Genomic DNA, 20,000 nt, shown 5'->3' with positions numbered 1-20,000 from the left:
TGAGATGTGCTGTCGTGTTTAGGTCTTGAGTTAAGATACAAACGATGCAAACTATTCCAGTCCATCGTGTGGAGAAAGCATCGCGATTCATCTGGAGCTACAGCCGCTCCCAAAACATTAGCATCGCCTAGAACTGCAGGATTGAGACCTTATTAAAAAATAAAATATATATATATATATATGAACAGCATTTAGATCTTTTATTTAACATCCTGTAATCAAAGAAACTACAAAATGAAATCTTAAAAAAAAGTCTACACTGTTGTTTAAAGGCGTGTGTGTGTGTGTGTGTGTGTGTGTGTGTGTGTGTGTGTGTGTGTGTGTGTGTGTGTGTGTGTGTGTGTGTGTGTTCGTTATTTTATTTTGTAAAAACACAGGACTGTTCGAGCTGGTGCCGCTCAGTCAGACTCAACTCCCAGTGCGGCCATTACAAACCATTAACGAGGAGAGACAGAGCGTGAGGGAGGGAGGGAGGGAGGGAGAGAGAGAGACACAGAGCGTGAGAGAGAGACAGAGCGTGAGGGAGGGAGGGAGCTTGAGAGAGAGGGAGAGAGCGAGAGACAGCATGAGGGAGGAAGGGAGAGACAGAGAGGGAGAGAGAGACAGCATGAGGGAGGGAGGGAGGGAGGGAGGGAGGGAGCGTGAGGGAGGGAGGGAGAGACAGCATGAGGGAGGGAGGGAGAGACAGAGAGGGAGAGAGAGACAGCGTGAGGGAGGGAGGGAGCTTGAGAGAGAGGGAGAGAGCATGAGGGAGGGAGGGAGAGACAGAAAGAGAGGGAGAGAGACAGCGTGCGTGAGGGAGGGAGGGAGAAGAGAGGGAGAGACAGAAAGAGGGAGAGAGAGACAGCGTGAGGGAGGGAGGGAGGGAGAGAGACAGAGCGTGAGAGAGACTGTGAGGGAGGGAGGGAGAGACAGAGAGGGAGAGAGAGACAGCGTGAGGGAGGGAGGGAGCTTGAGAGAGAGGGAGAGAGCGTGAGGGAGGGAGGGAGAGACAGCATGAGGGAGGGAGGGAGAGACAGAAAGAGAGGGAGAGAGACAGCGTGCGTGAGGGAGGGAGGGAGGGAGGGAGAGACAGAAAGAGGGAGAGAGAGACAGCGTGAGGGAGGGAGGGAGGGAGAGAGACAGCGTGAGAGAGACAGTGTGAGGGAGGGAGAGAGTGAGAGACAGCGTGAGAGAGAGAGACAGTGTGAGGGAGGGAGGGAGAGAGTGAGAGACAGCGTGAGAGAGAGAGACAGTGTGAGGGAGGGAGGGAGAGAGTGAGAGACAGCGTGAGAGGGAGGGAGAGAGTGAGAGACAGCGTGAGAGAGAGTGAGAGACAGCGTGAGAGAGGGAGAGAGTGAGACAGTGTGAGAGACAGAGCGAGTAGTGTTGTGTGCGTTCCTGGAGTGTGGAGTCTCTCAGGTAGTAATGGTTTAACAGTGTTGCTCTCAGGGTCCCCCCAGCTCCGCTGCAGCTCAAACAGCAGGAGCATCTTCCCATGTTGTAGCATCGACACTAGAAGCCCGGAGAGGCTCGTTTGTTTGTTTTCGTTGAGTTTCAGTGCTCTGGGTGCTGCTGAGTTTTGCACTAGAGGGAAGTGCTTCTGAATTCAGCAGGGAGGGGTGGAAGAGGAAAGATTGATTTTAAACATTTTGACTGACAGCATCCTTTGTTGTTTTGTGCTGGCAGTCGATTTGTCTTCATTAGAAGCTGCTGTCGGAGGAGAGGGGGAGTTTTATTCAGTGCTGTGTAAACACAGGAAGCCCCTTCACTTATATTGACTGTTAGTAAACACACACACAGACCTCACGTCACTCAAGAGTATTTGGACCAGGGCTCCGCAGTGATTATTTTTAGCATGACTTCCTTCCCACGCTTGCGATCCATCCTTATTTTCACAAGCGGGGTCGGAGGTCAAGCAGACCAGCGTTTGGGTTCCAGTGCCTTCATCAGTGCTTTTACTGAGGTGAACCTAGAAGAGACAGAGCCAAGCAGACCACACCTCTCTGTGCTTTACAATGCTTCCCTATGCTTTACCAGACCTCTCTGTGCTTTACAATGCTTCCCTATGCTTTACCAGACCTCTCTGTGCTTTACAATGCTTCCCTGTGCTTTACCAGACCTCTCTGTGCTTTACAATGCTTCCCTATGCTTTACCAGACCTCTCTGTGCTTTACAATGCTTCCCTATGCTTTACCAGACCTCGCTGTGCTTTACAATGCTTCCCTATGCTTTACCAGACCTCTCTGTGCTTTACAATGCTTCCCTATGCTTTACCACACCTCTCTGTGCTTTACAATGCTTTCCTATGCTTTACCACACCTCTCTGTGCTTTACAATGCTTCCCTATGCTTTACCAGACCTCTCTGTGCTTTACAATGCTTTCCTATGCTTTACCACACCTCTCTGTGCTTTACAATGCTTCCCTATGCTTTACCAGACCTCTCTGTGCTTTACAATGCTTCTCTATGCTTCACCAGACCTCTCTGTGCTTTACAATGCTTCCCTATGCTTTACCAGACCTCTCTGTGCTTTACAATGCTTCCCTATGCTTTACCAGACCTCTCTGTGCTTTACAATGCTTCCCTATGCTTTACCAGACCTCTCTGTGCTTTACAATGCTTCTCTATGCTTTACCAGACCTCTTTGTGCTTTACAATGCTTCCCTGTGCTTTACCAGACCTCTCTGTGCTTTACAATGCTTCCCTATGCTTTACCAGACCTCTCTGTGCTTTACAATGCTTCCCTATGCTTTACCAGACCTCTCTGTGCTTTACAATGCTTCCCTATGCTTCACCAGACCTCTCTGTGCTTTACAATGCTTCCCTATGCTTTACCAGACCTCTCTGTGCTTTACAATGCTTCCCTATGCTTTACCAGACCTCTCTGTGCTTTACAATGCTTCCCTATGCTTTACCAGACCTCTCTGTGCTTTATTACACTGTTCTTTTAGAAGTGCCTGGCCGTAGACGAGCTGCCTAAAACATTATTTTAAAATAACCCATCAGTTTGAAATACAGCTCAAATAAACCCTCATAATAAATCCAACAGCAACAAACGTTTCAACGAGACGTTTCTCAGCGGCCGTGTTGAAAATAAGAGGCGTTTATTTTATTTTTTTCTGGATTTTACTGGCTGCTGAGTCAGTTTTGACTTTTATTTCCCTCTCAAATTAAACATTTCAATGTGTTCATTTATCTGTTAAAGCACAAAAAAATCAAAGTGGGATCACTGAGAAGAAACGCTGCGTTCCGGAACTCTCTGACCCGCTCAGAACCTCGGGCTGCTTCTGAGCCGGACCGCCTTCCGTAAAGCTGGGCAGGGATTGGCTGCATTGAAGAAGGGGGGCGGGGCGGGACACAAAGTGGATTCTCAGGCACGGGATTGGCCGGTAGGGAGCTGGTGAGCAGAGAGTGGCGCCCCCTGGCTACCACACGCGGCACTTCTCCTCGGGGTGCATGGCGCTGCCCTGCTTGCAGTGGAACGCCTCCGAGAACGCCCCGAAATTCTGCAGGGACCCCATCACCCTGCAACAGAGAGACAGGGAGAGGAGGGGGTGAGAGAGGGGAGAGGGAGAGGGAGAGGGAGAGGGAGGTAACCCTAACCCTAACCCTAACCCTAACCCATCACCCTGCAACAGAGAGACAGGGAGAGGAGGGGGTGAGAGAGGGGAGAGGGAGAGGGAGAGGGAGAGGGAGGTAACCCTAACCCTAACCCTAACCCTAACCCATCACCCTGCAATAGAGAGACAGGGAGAGGAGGGGGAGAGGGAGGTAACCCTAACCCATCACCCTGCAACACAGAGACGGAGAGGAGGGGGTGAGAGAGGGGAGAGGGAGGGAGAGGTGCAGTGCAGTACCTGTACTCCAGGGGGCTGTGTGAGTCGGTCTTGATGGACTGGCTGGCATACTCCGGTCTGTAAGAGCCGCACCACACCTGAGAGAGAGCAAGAGTATTGTGAGAGGTTGTGCATTGCTCCCTGCAGGACCCCTGTGTGAGGGTTGTGTATTGCTCCCTGCAGGACCCCTGTGTGAGGGTAGGGGGCGCTGCAGGACCCCAGTGTGGGGATTGTGTATTGCTCCCTGCAGTACCCTTGTGTGAGGGTTGTGTATTGCTCCCTGCAGTACCCTTGTGTGAGGGTTGTGTATTGCTCCCTGCAGTACCCTTGTGTGAGGGTTGTGTATTGCTCCCTGCAGTACCCTTGTGTGAGGGTAGGGTATTGCTCCCTGCAGTACCCTTGTGTGAGGGTTGTGTATTGCTCCCTGCAGTACCCTTGTGTGAGGGTTGTGTATTGCTCCCTGCAGGACCCCTGTGTGAGGGTTGTGTATTGCTCCCTGCAGTACCCTTGTGTGAGGGTTGGGTATTGCTCCCTGCAGTACCCTTGTGTGAGGGTTGGGTATTGCTCCCTGCAGTACCCTTGTGTGAGGGTTGGGTATTGCTCCCTGCAGTACCCTTGTGTGAGGGTTGGGTATTGCTCCCTGCAGTACCCTTGTGTGAGGGTTGGGTATTGCTCCCTGCAGTACCCCTGTGTGAGGGTAGGGGGCGCTGCAGTACCCCTGTGTGAGGGTTGGGTATTGCTCCCTGCAGTACCCTTGTGTGAGGGTAGGGGGCGCTGCAGTACCCCTGTGTGAGGGTTGTGTATTGCTCCCTGCAGGACCCCTGTGTGAGGGTTGTGTATTGCTCCCTGCAGTACCCCTGTGTGAGGGTTGTGTATTGCTCCCTGCAGTACCCCAGTGTGAGGGTTGTGTATTGCTCCCTGCAGTACCCCTGTGTGAGGGTAGGGGGCGCTGCAGGACCCCAGTGTGAGGGTTGGGTATTGCTCCCTGCAGTACCCCTGTGTGAGGGTAGGGGGCGCTGCAGTACCCCTGTGTGAGGGTTGGGTATTGCTCCCTGCAGTACCCTTGTGTGAGGGTAGGGGGCGCTGCACTCACCTGGGCGAAGTTCAGGAAGAAGAGCTGCTTGTGGTCGAGATCGAGGCCAGGAAGCCGAAGCTCCTCCCCCTCCTTCTGCACCCACTGGAGATAGGCCTGCGAGACACGCAGAGCTTCTTAATGCATACCCTGTCAGCAGGGTGTGTATTATACAGGGTATTATTATTAATAATAATCCGTATCATCGGCCCTCACCTTGTACGCTTGTCTCACTCCACCGTTGTCAGCGATGTTTTCACCCAGAGTGCTGATCCCACTCACCTGGAGAGAGAGGGGAGAGGGGAGAGGGAAGGAGTGAGCGAGAGGGAGGGAGGGAGAGAGGGAGGGAGAGACTCTGTCCCAGTTTGTTTCTTCATGTGTAGCTGTGTTACAGACAGCTATCCTTCCTGTGTTAAAGGCTTTGACTATCTGCCCTAAAGTGCATTACCCCCAGACCCTCGAACCCCCCCACCCCCCCGGACTCACGTTCTGCCCCCCCGCCAGTCTCCAGGTGTAGTGACCCCCCCGGACTCACGTTCTGCCCCCCCGCCAGTCTCCAGGTGTAGTCCCCCCCCCCGGACTCACGTTTGGCCCCCCCGCCAGTCTCCAGGTGTAGTGACCCCCCCGGACTCACGTTCTGCCCCCCCGCCAGTCTCCAGGTGTAGTGACCCCCCTGGACTCACGTTCTGCCCCCCCACCAGTCTCCAGGTGTAGTCCCCCCCCCGGACTCACGTTCTGCCCCCCCGCCAGTCTCCAGGTGTAGTGACCCCCCCGGACTCACGTTTGGCCCCCCCGCCAGTCTCCAGGTGTAGTGACCCCCCCGGACTCACGTTCTGCCCCCCCGCCAGTCTCCAGGTGTAGTCCACCCCCCGGACTCACGTTCTGCCCCCCCGCCAGTCTCCAGGTGTAGTTCCCGTACTGGTGCACCATGCAGCGGGACTGCTCCTTGAAGTGAGAGGCGGAGAAGTTACTCCACCAATCCAGCATGTTCCCGTCCCGATCGAAATTCCTGCCTGAGAGACAGACAGAGAAATCACTGTGATTATGAACTCTCTCTCCCTCGCTCTCTCTCTCATTCCCCCCTCCCTCTCTCTCTCTCTCTCTCTCTCTCTCTCCCTCCCCCCCTCTCTCTCTCTCTCTCCCTCCCCCTCTCTCTCTCTCACCATTGTCGTCGAACCCGTGTGTGATCTCGTGTCCGATCACCATTCCAATCCCCCCGAAGTTGAGAGCCTGGGGCTGCTGCTGACTGAAGAAGGGGGGCTGCAGGATACCAGCCGGGAACACTGAGGAGAGAGACAGAGCGAGAGAGTGAGCGAGGAGAGAGGGGGAGAGGAGCCCTCCTACACTCCCACTCTCACTCTCACTCTCACTCTCACCTATCTGGTTCCTGTTGGGTGAGTAGAAGGCATTCACCACGGCAGCACCGATGATCCATCTGGAACCAAACACAGAAACAAAACCATGAATAAATACCGTTTATACAAGAGACACACAGCAAACACAGCACACACACACAGCACAGCACACTCTCACTCTCGCACTCACAGCTCGGGGTCCCCTCTCTCTCGCACTCACAGCTCGGGGTCCCCTCTCTCTCACACTCACAGCTCGGGGTCCCCTCTCTCTCACACTCACAGCTCGGGGTCCCCTCTCTCTCACACTCACAGCTCGGGGTCCCCTCTCTCTCGCACTCACAGTTCGGGGTCCCCTCTCTCTCACACTCACAGCTCGGGGTCCACTCGCTCCCGCAGTTTCTTCAGGCTCTTCTGGGCTCCGGCTCGCAGATTCTCCAGGATGTTCTCAAAGTAATTCAGCTCACTGAAGTTCAACTGGAGAGTGGGAGGAGGGGGAGGGGGAGGGGGAGATGGTGGAGGGGGAGGGGGAGGGGGAGGGGGGGAGATGGGGGAGATGGGGGAGGGGGAGGGAGGGGGGGGGAGGGGGATGGGAGATGTGGGAGGGTTATTCAGTGTTTCCCATGGTGCTGTATTAAGCACAGGGATGACCAGGGTTTTAAACTGAAACGCTGTGCATGGCTGTGCTTTACCTGCCTTCCCCTGTGCTGTTACTCTGCCCTGGTCCCCCCCCCCCCCAGTCCTGGGGTCCCCTCCTTACGTGTGCATACTCCATGTCCAGCTTGGGGTTCCCCTTCTCTATGATGTAATCGGGGTATCCAATCTGCTCCTTGATCGCCATGGCCTGCAAGAGAGATCAAAGAGCAGAGTGAGAGACAGAGAGTGAGACTCAGAGAGTGAGACTCAGAGAGTGAGATTCACAGAGTGAGATTCAGAGTTAGGTTCACAGAGTAGATTCAGAGTGAGGTTCACAGGGTAGATTCAGAGTGAGGTTCACAGGGTAGATTCAGAGTGAGGTTCACAGGGTGGATTCGGAGTGAGGTTCACAGGGTGGATTCGGAGTGAGGTTCACAGGGTAGATTCAGAGTGAGGTTCACAGGGTGGATTCGGAGTGAGGTTCACAGGGTGGATTCGGAGTGAGGTTCACAGGGTGGATTCAGAGTGAGGTTCACAGGGTAGATTCAGAGTGAGGTTCACAGGGTGGATTCGGAGTGAGGTTCACAGGGTGGATTCGGAGTGAGGTTCACAGGGTAGATTCAGAGTGAGGTTCACAGGGTGGATTCGGAGTGAGGTTCACAGGGTGGATTCGGAGTGAGGTTCACAGGGTGGATTCAGAGTGAGGTTCACAGGGTGGATTCAGAGTGAGGTTCACAGGGTAGATTCAGAGTGAGGTTCACAGGGTGGATTCAGAGTGAGGTTCACAGAGTGGATTCAGAGTGAGGTTCACAGGGTGGATTCAGAGTGAGGTTCACAGGGTAGATTCAGAGTGAGGTTCACAGGGTGGATTCGGAGTGAGGTTCACAGGGTGGATTCAGAGTGAGGTTCACAGGGTGGATTCGGAGTGAGGTTCACAGGGTAGATTCAGAGTGAGGTTCACAGGGTAGATTCAGAGTGAGGTTCACAGGGTGGATTCGGAGTGAGGTTCACAGGTTAGATTCAGAGTGAGGTTCACAGGGTGGATTCGGAGTGAGGTTCACAGGGTGGATTCGGAGTGAGGTTCACAGGGTGGATTCAGAGTGAGGTTCACAGGGTGGATTCGGAGTGAGGTTCACAGGGTGGATTCAGAGTGAGGTTCACAGGGTAGATTCAGAGTGAGATTCACAGAGTGAGATTCAGAGTTAGGTTCACAGAGTAGATTCAGAGTGAGGTTCACAGGGTAGATTCAGAGTGAGGTTCACAGGGTAGATTCAGAGTGAGGTTCACAGGGTGGATTCGGAGTGAGGTTCACAGGGTGGATTCGGAGTGAGGTTCACAGGGTAGATTCAGAGTGAGGTTCACAGGGTGGATTCGGAGTGAGGTTCACAGGGTGGATTCGGAGTGAGGTTCACAGGGTGGATTCAGAGTGAGGTTCACAGGGTAGATTCAGAGTGAGGTTCACAGGGTGGATTCGGAGTGAGGTTCACAGGGTGGATTCGGAGTGAGGTTCACAGGGTAGATTCAGAGTGAGGTTCACAGGGTGGATTCGGAGTGAGGTTCACAGGGTGGATTCGGAGTGAGGTTCACAGGGTGGATTCAGAGTGAGGTTCACAGGGTGGATTCAGAGTGAGGTTCACAGGGTAGATTCAGAGTGAGGTTCACAGGGTGGATTCAGAGTGAGGTTCACAGAGTGGATTCAGAGTGAGGTTCACAGGGTGGATTCAGAGTGAGGTTCACAGGGTAGATTCAGAGTGAGGTTCACAGGGTGGATTCGGAGTGAGGTTCACAGGGTGGATTCAGAGTGAGGTTCACAGGGTGGATTCGGAGTGAGGTTCACAGGGTAGATTCAGAGTGAGGTTCACAGGGTAGATTCAGAGTGAGGTTCACAGGGTGGATTCGGAGTGAGGTTCACAGGTTAGATTCAGAGTGAGGTTCACAGGGTGGATTCGGAGTGAGGTTCACAGGGTGGATTCGGAGTGAGGTTCACAGGGTGGATTCAGAGTGAGGTTCACAGGGTGGATTCGGAGTGAGGTTCACAGGGTGGATTCAGAGTGAGGTTCACAGGGTAGGTTCAGAGTTTTGTTCACAGAGTGCTCACCTTCTCCATGGCCTTCTCCTTGGAGCGCTGGTCCATCCAGTGCAGCTCATCCAGCGTCTCGATGAAGGCCTGTCGGATCTTACTGATCATCCCACTGACCTGCGGGAGTGGAGCGGGCAAGACAGGATCAATACAGGGCAATACGAGATCAGTGTGTGTGTGTCTCTGTATCGGTGTGTGTGTGTCTCAGTGTGTCAGTGTATCGGTGTGTGTGTGTCTCAGTGTGTCAGTGTATCGGTGTGTGTGTGTGTCTCAGTGTGTCAGTGTATCGGTGTGTGTGTGTCTCAGTGTGTCAGTGTATCGGTGTGTGTGTGTGTCTCAGTGTGTCAGTGTATCGGTGTGTGTGTGTCTCAGTGTGTCAGTGTATCGGTGTGTGTGTGTCTCAGTGTGTCAGTGTGTCAGTGTATCGGTGTGTGTGTGTGTCTCAGTGTGTCAGTGTATCGGTGTGTGTGTGTCTCAGTGTGTCAGTGTATCGGGGTGTGTCTCAGTGTGTCTCAGTGTATTGCTGTGTGTGTGTCTCAGTGTCTCAGTGTGTCTCAGTGTCTCAGTGTGTCTCACCATGCGCTTGCTCTCTCCTGCGAAGCTCTCTCTCACGTACAGCGCCCCCACAGCGTTCTCCATGTTGCTCTGGATGTAGCGCACACAGTCCCGCCAGCGCGCCTCCTCCACCGTGGCACCGTACAGAGCCTGGAACACACGACCACGCATGAGACACGCAAGCACACACACGCACACGCGGCCTGGCAGTGTCACCTTCTGCTAGTTTGCTCGGTTCTTGTGCTAGTTTGCTCGGGTCTTGTGCTAGTTTGCTCGGGTCTTGTGCTAGTTTGCTCAGGTCTTGTGCTAGTTTGCTCGGGTCTTGTGCTAGTTTGCTCAGGTCTTGTGCTAGTTTGCTCGGGTCTTGTGCTAGTTTGCTCAGGTCTTGTGCTAGTTTGCTCGGGTCTTGTGCTAGTTTGCTCAGGTCTTGTGCTAGTTTGCTCGGGTCTTGTGCTAGTTTGCTCGGGTCTTGTGCTAGTTTGCTCGGGTCTTGCGCTAGTTTGCTCGGGTCTTGTGCTAGTTTGCTCGGGTCTTGTGCTAGTTTGCTCGGGTCTTGTGCTAGTTTGCTCGGGTCTCACCTTGCGGTAGTTTGCTCGGGTCTTGTGGTAGTTTGCTCGGGTCTTGTGCTAGTTTGCTCGGGTCTTGTGCTAGTTTGCTCGGGTCTTGCGCTAGTTTGCTCGGGTCTTGTGCTAGTTTGCTCGGGTCTTGTGCTAGTTTGCTCGGGTCTTGTGCTAGTTTGCTCGGGTCTTGCGCTAGTTTGCTCGGGTCTTGCGCTAGTTTGCTCGGGTCTTGCGGTAGTTTGCTCGGTTCTTGTGCTAGTTTGCTCGGTTCTTGTGCTAGTTTGCTCAGGTCTTGCGCTAGTTTGCTCGGGTCTTGTGCTAGTTTGCTCAGGTCTTGCGCTAGTTTGCTCGGGTCTTGCGGTAGTTTGCTCGGGTCTTGTGCTAGTTTGCTCGGGTCTTGTGCTAGTTTGCTCGGGTCTTGTGCTAGTTTGCTCGGGTCTCACCTTGCGGTAGTTTGCTCGGGTCTTGCGGTAGTTTGCTCGGGTCTTGTGCTAGTTTGCTCGGTTCTTGCGCTAGTTTGCTCGGGTCTCACCTTGCGCTAGTTTGCTCGGGTCTTGCGGTAGTTTGCTCGGGTCTTGTGCTAGTTTGCTCGGGTCTTGCGGTAGTTTGCTCGGGTCTCACCTTGTGCTAGTTTGCTCGGGTCTCACCTTGCGGTAGTTTGCTCGGGTCTTGCGGTAGTTTGCTCGGGTCTTGTGCTAGTTTGCTCGGTTCTTGCGCTAGTTTGCTCGGGTCTCACCTTGTGCTAGTTTGCTCGGGTCTTGTGCTAGTTTGCTCAGGTCTTGTGCTAGTTTGCTCGGGTCTTGTGCTAGTTTGCTCGGGTCTTGTGCTAGTTTGCTCGGGTCTTGTGCTAGTTTGCTCAGGTCTTGCGCTAGTTTGCTCGGGTCTCACCTTGCGGTAGTTTGCTCGGGTCTCACCTTGCGGTAGTTTGCTCGGGTCTCACCTTGTGCTAGTTTGCTCGGGTCTCACCTTGCACTAGTTTGCTCGGGTCTCACCTTGCGCTAGTTTGCTCGGGTCTTGCGGTAGTTTGCTCGGGTCTTGTGCTAGTTTGCTCGGTTCTTGCGGTAGTTTGCTCGGGTCTTGTGCTAGTTTGCTCGGTTCTTGTGCTAGTTTGCTCGGTTCTTGTGCTAGTTTGCTCGGGTCTTGTGCTAGTTTGCTCGGTTCTTGCGCTAGTTTGCTCAGGTCTTGTGCTAGTTTGCTCGGGTCTTGTGCTAGTTTGCTCAGGTCTTGTGCTAGTTTGCTCGGGTCTTGTGCTAGTTTGCTCGGGTCTTGTGCTAGTTTGCTCGGGTCTTGTGCTAGTTTGCTCAGGTCTTGCGCTAGTTTGCTCGGGTCTCACCTTGCGGTAGTTTGCTCGGGTCTCACCTTGCGGTAGTTTGCTCGGGTCTCACCTTGTGCTAGTTTGCTCGGGTCTCACCTTGCACTAGTTTGCTCGGGTCTCACCTTGCGCTAGTTTGCTCGGGTCTTGCGGTAGTTTGCTCGGGTCTTGTGCTAGTTTGCTCGGTTCTTGCGGTAGTTTGCTCGGGTCTTGTGCTAGTTTGCTCGGTTCTTGTGCTAGTTTGCTCGGTTCTTGTGCTAGTTTGCTCAGGTCTTGTGCTAGTTTGCTCGGGTCTTGCGCTAGTTTGCTCGGGTCTTGTGCTAGTTTGCTCGGGTCTCACCTTGCGCTAGTTTGCTCAGGTCTCACCTTGCTGTAGTTTGCTCGGGTCTCACCTTGTGGTAGTTTGCTCGGGTCTCACCTTGCGGTAGTTTGCTCGGTTCTTGCGGTAGTTTGCTCGGGTCTCACCTTGCGGTAGTTTGCTCGGGTCTCACCTTGCGGTAGTTTGCTCGGTTCTTGCGGTAGTTTGCTCGGGTCTCACCTTGCGGTAGTTTGCTCGCGCCTCTTTGAAGCGACGGCTCAGGCTGCCCACCCTGTCGATGATGAGCTGCCAGGTCAGGTAGTTCTGTACGGTGCTGCGAGAGAGAGCGGGGCAGGGAGACAGTCACTCACTCGCTTAAACACTCCCCCTCACTGTCACTCTCCCCCTCTTTACCTTCCTCCCCTCTCCTCTCTTCTCCCCTCTCTCACCTGACTGGGTAAGCCTGCAGGATGCTCTCCAGTTTCTGCAGATAGGGGCCCCCATAAACCACCACCTCCTCCTGGGGCAGCAGATCGATATTCACGCCGGACAGAACCCCCTGCATGAACCGCGTCCAGTTAAACCCCTACGACACACGCACACACACACACACACAGAGAGACACGCACACACACACACACACACACAGAGACACACACACACACACACAGAGACACACACACACAGAGAGACACACACACACACGCACACACACACACGCACACACACACACAGAGAGACACACACACACACAGACACACAGAGACACACACACAGAGAAGACACACACACACAGACAATCAGACAGACACAGAGACACACACACACAGAGACACAGAGAGAGACACAGACACACACAGACAATCAGAGACACAGACACACACAGAGACAGAGACTTAGTTTATTAATTCAGCCTCTTTCACCGTTTTCTCTGTGTGGCAAAACAAGCAATTTCCCAGAATGCAGCACACCCTACTGTCAATATTCTGAGAGTCAATACACGCCAGGACCGAGCCCAGTGCATGCTGGGACGGGACTCACGTTCAGTGTGAATTTCTGCTGGACCTCCGTCAGCGCCATCTTGTGGTAGAGCAGGGTAACGTCATGGCGCTCCTCTGGGGGGGAAGTGGCCTGCGGGCAAAAACAAGGGCAGCCGTGAGCATAGCCACCCAGGGGTCCTTCACGAGAAGCCAGGGCAGAGGCAGCCTCAGATTCAATAGACAGAGACAGCCTCAGATTCAATAGACAGAGACAGCCTCAGATTCAATAGACAGAGACAGCCTCAGATTCAATAGACAGAGCCAGCCTCAGATTCAATAGACAGAGACAGCCTCAGATCCAATAGACAGAGACAGCCTCAGATTCAATAGACAGACAGCCTCAAATCCAATAGACAGAGACAGCCTCAGATCCAATAGACACGATGCAGCATTCACACAGATTATATATATATATATATATATATATATATATATATATATGTATTGTATATCTGTCTAAATGTATGCGGCTGTGCGACTCTCTCAGATTAACAGTCCTTCTCCAGCGTTTCCGTGGCGATGCTGCTGACTCACGTTGGCAATGTCGGTCTCCAGCTGCAAGACTCTCTCCGTCTCCTCACGCACGAAGCTGTCGTTACGAGCCAGGCCGCGGTCGGCACGCACCATCGCCGCCATGCCCTCCATGAACTGCAGGTACGCGTCCCGCACCTGGGGGTTAGAAAGAGTGAGCCGGGGCTCGGGCAGGGCTCTGTGGAGCCGTGCGCTCCCCCCCCCGCCCCCCCCCCCCCCCATGCAGTACTTGCCCGCTTGTAATTCCCGTCACTGAAGTAATAATCCCGGGACGGCATTCCTAATGCCGGCTGGTCGATCTGGGAGGAGAGAGCAGAGCAGCAGCAGGTTAGTCTCCCCCCTGGTGAAGGGGACAGGACGCTCTTACAATGCCACTGCGTTACTGGAAGTGCAAGAGGGGCGGGTTTGTCAGAGTCACGCTGCGTCTCACCCTGGGTGCACAGAACACACGAGCATGGTTTACATTCACAATAGAAAACGCTTTCATGTTTCTGGCAGTTCACGAGTGTAATCTCTGTGTGTCTGATTCCTTTGTGGCCCCTGTGTGTGTGTCCCCTGGCCCCTGTGTGTGTCCCCTGGCCCCTGTCCTCACGTAGATGATGTGTCGGCTGGAGTCGTGGTCGTCTGTCCACACGAACATGTCCAGCAGGGCCTTCTTGTGATAGCGAGCGGTGAGAGTGGACAGAGTGTCCTCCAGACTCCAGGGCTCCTCTGAGTGGACAGACAGGGGGACAGGTTAGAACGGGAGGAGTGGACAGATGCTTTATTACACTCTGCTGGGCTTTTACTGCAGGGACATTTGTATAAGGATTAGTTTACCATGGTTTGTTTTTAATATGCTTCCCCATCCCTCTCTGTGCTTTACAATGCTTCCCAATGCTTTACCAGACCTCTCTGTGTTTTACAATGCTTCCCTATGCTTTACCAGACCTCTCTGTGCTTTACAATGCTTCCCTATGCTTTACCAGACCTCTCTGTGTTTTACAATGCTTCCCTATGCTTTACCAGACCTCTCTGTCCTTTACAATGCTTCCCTATGCTTTACCAGACCTCTCTGTGCTTTACAATGCTTCCCTATGCTTTACCAGACCTCTCTGTGCTTTACAATGCTTCCCTATGCTTTACCAGACCTCTCTGTGCTTTACAATGCTTCCCTATGCTTTACCAGACCTCTCTGTGCTTTACAATGCTTCCCTATGCTTTACCACACCTCTCTGTGCTTTACCATGCTTGCACTGCGCTTTCCTGCACTCTGCTGTGCTGTTACTATGGGAAACCCTTATGAAGGGCCTGTGTCGGCCCCCTACCTCTGCTGCTGTCCCCGTCTGCCGAGGCCACAGGCCAGCCCCCGATCCTGCTCACCAGCTCCAGCAGAGGGGCGGAGTCCCGCAACTCGATCAGACCTGAGGAGCAAAGCAATCCAGTTACAGTTACAAGTAACTTGAACAAGAAATGTAACTCGCTACAGTTACAGCTACAAATATTTCCTTCTAGTTCCCATTGTGTTTTTGTGATAGACGTGTATCTATATAGAGACAGGTAGAGAGATAGAGGCAGATAGAGAGATAGAGAGATAGACAGAGGCAGATAGAGAGATAGACAGATAGAGGCAGATAGAGAGATAGACAGATAGAGGCAGATAGAGAGATAGACAGATAGAGGCAGATAGAGAGATAGACAGATAGAGGCAGATAGAGAGATAGATGGATAGGTATAGATAATAAAGTAATCAGTGTAACGCAGGAAGCATGGCCGGCGTGCGTGTGGCTGTGTGTCCGCTCTCACTCTCGTTCATGCAGGACTGGTACAGCCGCTTGGCTTTCTGGAAGGCGTCCCTGTCCTGCTCCTCCTCCTGCTCCGACTCCAGCACTCCTGACAGGGGAACAAGAAACAGTAAAAACACAACGAGCCCCTCTCTCTGCACCCCCTGCCTCTCTGCACCCCCCTCTCTGCACCCCTGCCTCTCTCTGCACCCCCTGCCTCTCTGCACCCCCCTCTCTGCACCCCCTGCCTCTCTGCACCCCCCTCTCTGCACCCCCCTCTCTGCACCCCCCTCTCAGCACCCCCCCTCTCTGCACACCCTCTCTACACTCCCCCTCACTGCACCCCCCTCTCTGCACCGCCTCTCTGCACCCCCTCACTGCACCCCCCTCTCTGCACCCCCTTCACTGCACTCCGTGCCTCTCTGCACCCCCTCTCTACACCCCCCTCTCTGTACCCCTCTCCTCTCTCTCCTCTCCCCCTCTCTCCTCTCTCCTCACCCCCTCTCTCCTCTATCACCCCTCTCTCCTCTGCCCCTCTCTCCTCTCCTCCTCTATCTCCCCTCTCTCCTCTCTCCCCTCTCTTCTCCCCCTCTCCCCTCTCTTCTCCCCCTCTTCTCCCCCTCTCTATTCTCTCTCCTCTCCCCCTCTCTCCTCCCTCCTCTCTCTCCCCTCTCCTCTCCTCTCCTCACCCTCTCCTCTCTCCTCTCACCCTCTCTCCTCTCCCCTCTCTCCTCCTCTCCCCCTCTCTCCTCTCACCCTCTCTCCTCTCTCCTCACCCTTCACAATGATCTCCAGCTCATCTCTCAGGATGTCGAACACGCTGTATCGAGAGCTGGTCTCTGGGATCACATGGCGGTCCAACCAGCCCCCACAGGAGTACTGATAGAAGTTCTGGCAGGGCTCAGCGTCTGGGTCCATGTTCTGAATCAGCCGGGCTGCTGGAACCACAGGACAGGGAACCGGGTCAGTGTTGGGGTGGGATGGTTGGGGTTGGGGTTGGGGTGTGGGAGGGTTGAGGTTGGGAGGGTTGGGGTGTGTGAGGGTTGGGGTTGGGGTGTGGGAGGGTTGGGGTTAGGGTTGGGGTGTGTGAGGGTTGGGGTTGGGTTGGGTTGGGGTTGGGTTGGGTTGGGTTGGGTTGGGGTGTGTGAGGATTGGGGTTTGGGTTGGGTTGGTGTGTGTGAGGGTTGGGGTGTGTGAGGGTTAGGGTTGGGGTGTGTGAGGGTTGGGGTGGGAGGGTTGGGGTGTGTGAGGGCTGGGGTGTGTGGGGTGTGGGTGGGTTGGGGTGTGGGTGTGTGGGGGGCGGGTGTTGGTGGAGGGTCTCCTCTACTCACCTGCAGTCACACACCCTGGCGTGGTGCACACAGCCTCCACACTAGCCTTGTGAAACGAGGACTCTGAAACAACACGAGGACAGGAGGAGACAGGCGCTGGCTTCTGTTATTTTTTATTTTTTCTCTCCAGTCTGACTCGGGCTTGGCGAGGAAGCGCCGGACTGGAGAATTACAAACAAACAAAACAAACAGAAACTCAAACAAACACCCCCAACCAAATCAACCGGACTCCGCTGTGCTCTCTGAACTCACCAGGGACCCGACTCAAACAAACACCCCCAACCAAATCAACCGGGCTCCGCTGAGCTCTCTGAACTCACCAGGGACCCGACTCAAACAAACACCCCCAACCAAATCAACCGGGCTCCGCTGTGCTCTCTGAACTCACCAGGGACCCGACTCAAACAAACACCCCCAACCAAATCAACCGGGCTCCGCTGAGCACTCTGAACTCACCAGGGACCCGACTCAAACAAACACCCCCAACCAAATCAACCGGGCTCCGCTGAGCACTCTGAACTCACCAGGGACCCGACTCAAACAAACACCCCCAACCAAATCAACCGGGCTCCGCTGAGCTCTCTGAACTCACCAGGGACCCGACTCAAACAAACACCCCCAACCAAATCAACCGGGCTCCGCTGAGCACTCTGAACTCACCAGGGACCCGACTCAAACAAACACCCCCAACCAAATCAACCGGGCTCCGCTGTGCTCTCTGAACTCACCAGGGACCCTACTCAAACAAACACCCCCAACCAAATCAACCGGGCTCCGCTGTGCTCTCTGAACTCACCAGGGACCCGACTCAAACAAACACCCCCAACCAAATCAACCGGGCTCCGCTGAGCTCTCTGAACTCACCAGGGACCCGACTCAAACAAACACCCCCAACCAAATCAACCGGGCTCCGCTGAGCACTCTGAACTCACCAGGGACCCGACTCAAACAAACACCCCCAACCAAATCAACCGGGCTCCGCTGTGCTCTCTGAACTCACCAGGGACCCGACTCAAACAAACTCCCCCAACCAAAACGCTTGCCATTGAATTTACTCTGAAGACACTGAGAAAGACTTCTAGTGGAAACGTTTGCCATTGAATTTACACTGAAGACACTGAGAAAGACTTCTAGTGGAAACGTTTGTCATTGAATTTACACTGAAGACACTGAGAAAGACTTCTAGTGGAAACGTTTGCCATTGAATTTACACTGAAGACACTGAGAAAGACTTCCAGTGGAAACGCTTGCCATTGAATTTACACTGAAGACACTGAGAAAGACTTCTAGTGGAAACGCTTGCCATTGAATTTACTCTGAAGACACTGAGAAAGACTTCTAGTGGAAACGTTTGTCATTGAATTTACACTGAAGACACTGAGAAATACTTCTAGTGGAAACGTTTGCCATTGAATTTACACTGAAGACACTGAGAAAGACTTCCAGTGGAAACACTTGCCACTGAATTTACACTGAAGACACTGAGAAAGACTTCTAGTGGAAACGTTTGTCATTGAATTGACACTGAAGACACTGAGAAAGACTTCTAGTGGAAACGCTTGCCATTGAATTGACACTGAAGACACTGAGAGACTCTTCCAGTGGAAACGCTTCTCGTTGAATGCTCTGGGGGTTTATCTGGTGTTTTTAAAGTGCTGCGCCTTTAAGAGAAGCAACACCAGCAGGTCCGAGCCGCTCTAATCACGCCAGCAATGCAGGGCACGGATTCAAATGAACGAGGCTCGGAAACGGATTTATATTCATTCATATTTTAAATGACTCGCAGCAGTTAAAAGTTTTGTGAATAGAGTCCAACCTAAAAAAACATTGACGAAAATAAAGGCGAGGTGCAGACAGCGGACTGATAAACTCTGTTATTTGAAAGCCTGTGCGCGGTCTGCTTGCACAGAAATTAGAGAGAAAAAAAGAAAGAAAAAGAAAGAAAGAAAGAAAGAAAGAAAGAAAGAAAGAAAGGAAGGAAGAAAGAAAGAAAGAAAGAAAGGAAGGAAGGACCGTATTATCTGGACAAGCAATCCATTTACATGACGCGCGATGGCTTGAAGAGACCCGGCCGCTCGCATACCCGATACACACAGCAGAGCCGTGCCGAGCGGCGGAGGCGTTTCCACAGCAATACCGCAACTCTGTGTGCGTGTCAGTGTGCGTGTCAGTGTGTGTGCGTGAGCGTGTCAGTGTGTGTGCGTGTCAGTGTGTGTCAGTGTGTGTGCGTGTCAGTGTGTGTGCGTGTGCGTCAGTGTGTGTGTGCGTGTGCGTGTCAGTGTGTGTGCGTGTCAGTGTGTGTCAGTGTGTGTGCGTGTCAGTGTGTGTGCGTGTGCGTCAGTGTGTGTGTGCGTGTGCGTGTCAGTGTGTGTGCGTCAGTGTGGGTGCGTGTGCGTGTCAGTGTGCGTGCGTCAGTGTGTGTGTGCGTGTGTCAGTGTGTGTGCGTGTGTTGTCAGTGTGCGTGTCAGTGTGCTTGTGTGTGTGTGTGTGTGTGTTGTCAGTGTGTGTGTCAGTGTGCGTGCGTGTGCGTGTCAGTGCGTGTGCGTATGTGTGTGTGTGTCAGTGTGTGTGTGTGTGTGTGTGTGTGTCAGTGTGTGTGCGTGTGTCAGTGTGTGTGTCAGTGTGTGCGTATGTGTGTGCGTGTGTGCGTGTCAGTGTGTGAGCGTGTCAGTGTGTGCGCGTGTGTGCGTGTCAGTGTGTGTGCGTGTCAGTGTGTGTGCGTATGTGTGTGCGTGTGCGTGTGTGTGTCAGTGTGTGTGTGTGTCAGTGTGTGTGTGTGTCAGTGTGTGTGCGTGTCAGTGTGTGTGTGCGTGTGCGTGTGTGTGTGTTGTGTGCGGTAGCGGGGGTCCGAGGGGGCTCCCCGGTGCGCGTCTCACCTCTCGCTGTGTGGAGCACGAGGAGCGCCGCCACGGCACCGCTCAGGAGCAGCACCAGCACTGTGAGTCCAATCTCCGCGCCGCTCCAGCGCCGTGCGCCGCTCCGGCTCGATTTCTCCACGATATCCATCTGGCTTTCAGACTTCCCCATTATCGAGACTCTGAAGAGCGGAGCGAGTGAGGGAGAGAGGGAGCGAGGGAGGAGGGAGGAGGGATGGAGGCGGGAGAGAGAGGAGGGAGGGAGGAGGAGGAGGAGAGAGAGGGAGCGAAGGAGGCGGAGAGAGGGAGAGAGAGGGAGGGAGGAGGGGGGAGAGAGAGAGGGGAGCGAGGGAGGCGGAGAGAGGGAGAGGGGGAGAGAGAGGGGAGGGAGGAGGGGGAGAGAGAGGGGAGAGAGAGAGGGAGGAGGGAGAGTTCTCAGGTGAATTACCCGATCCGGAGATATTATGAAAACAAAACAAATTAGTGGATCAATCTGCATAAAACAGAATTAGGATACAGCTGCGCGCGTCATTTAATTAAAGTGGATTGATTAAACAAAATGTTTCCACAATCCTCCGTAATACTCATGACGTCAATACCCGAATCAGCTTGCCGAGCCAATATTAATAATAATAATAATAATAATAATAATAATAATAATAATAATAATATAACAAAGCCAGTCAGTTATGTAGCTTGAATCGCTGTCTCCAGTCCACGCGCATCCAGGCCAGATCTTCGACTGGAATCGAACTGAAAGTAAACTTTTCACCGTGAGAGGGGGGGGGGGGGCAAAAA

General features: G+C 53.5%; 2 protein-coding genes across 3 annotated transcripts in view; one reads left to right on the top strand and one right to left on the bottom strand.

Annotated features, from left to right (window-relative positions):
• The window catches only part of prxl2b (peroxiredoxin like 2B), a 12,780-nt gene extending 12,598 nt beyond the window's left edge, over window positions 1-182 (top strand). Inside the window, exon 7 of the mRNA XM_058992938.1 lies at window positions 1-182. This exon is cut by the window's left edge and continues 421 nt beyond it. The gene's annotated coding sequence lies outside the window, so the exon portion shown is untranslated.
• Window positions 183-3,068: 2,886 nt separating this feature from the next.
• On the bottom strand, window positions 3,069-19,411 carry mmel1 (membrane metallo-endopeptidase-like 1). Of its 2 annotated transcripts, none has more exons than XM_058992936.1 (22): window positions 19,224-19,411; window positions 16,348-16,410; window positions 15,793-15,951; window positions 15,039-15,125; window positions 14,561-14,656; window positions 13,846-13,964; window positions 13,487-13,552; window positions 13,257-13,391; window positions 12,724-12,813; window positions 12,132-12,268; window positions 11,923-12,016; window positions 9,534-9,662; window positions 8,976-9,074; window positions 7,002-7,085; window positions 6,615-6,718; window positions 6,266-6,324; window positions 6,053-6,172; window positions 5,769-5,902; window positions 5,106-5,171; window positions 4,911-5,006; window positions 3,839-3,915; window positions 3,069-3,506 (listed from the first exon to the last, which is right to left on the bottom strand). In XM_058992936.1, exons 1-22 carry the CDS (start codon window positions 19,372-19,374, stop codon window positions 3,407-3,409), a joined length of 2,265 nt encoding a protein of 754 aa, XP_058848919.1. In that variant the 5' UTR covers window positions 19,375-19,411; the 3' UTR covers window positions 3,069-3,406. The 2 variants fall into 2 exon arrangements, with proteins under 2 accessions (XP_058848919.1, XP_058848918.1); XM_058992935.1 differs by having other exon boundaries at window positions 15,793-15,954; window positions 19,224-19,410.
• Window positions 19,412-20,000: the final 589 nt, after the last annotated feature.

This window comes from Acipenser ruthenus, chromosome 20 (assembly GCF_902713425.1).
Source record: "Acipenser ruthenus chromosome 20, fAciRut3.2 maternal haplotype, whole genome shotgun sequence".
Taxonomy (NCBI): Eukaryota; Metazoa; Chordata; class Actinopteri; order Acipenseriformes; family Acipenseridae; genus Acipenser; species Acipenser ruthenus.
This window is presented reverse-complemented; position numbering and strand designations above follow the sequence as displayed.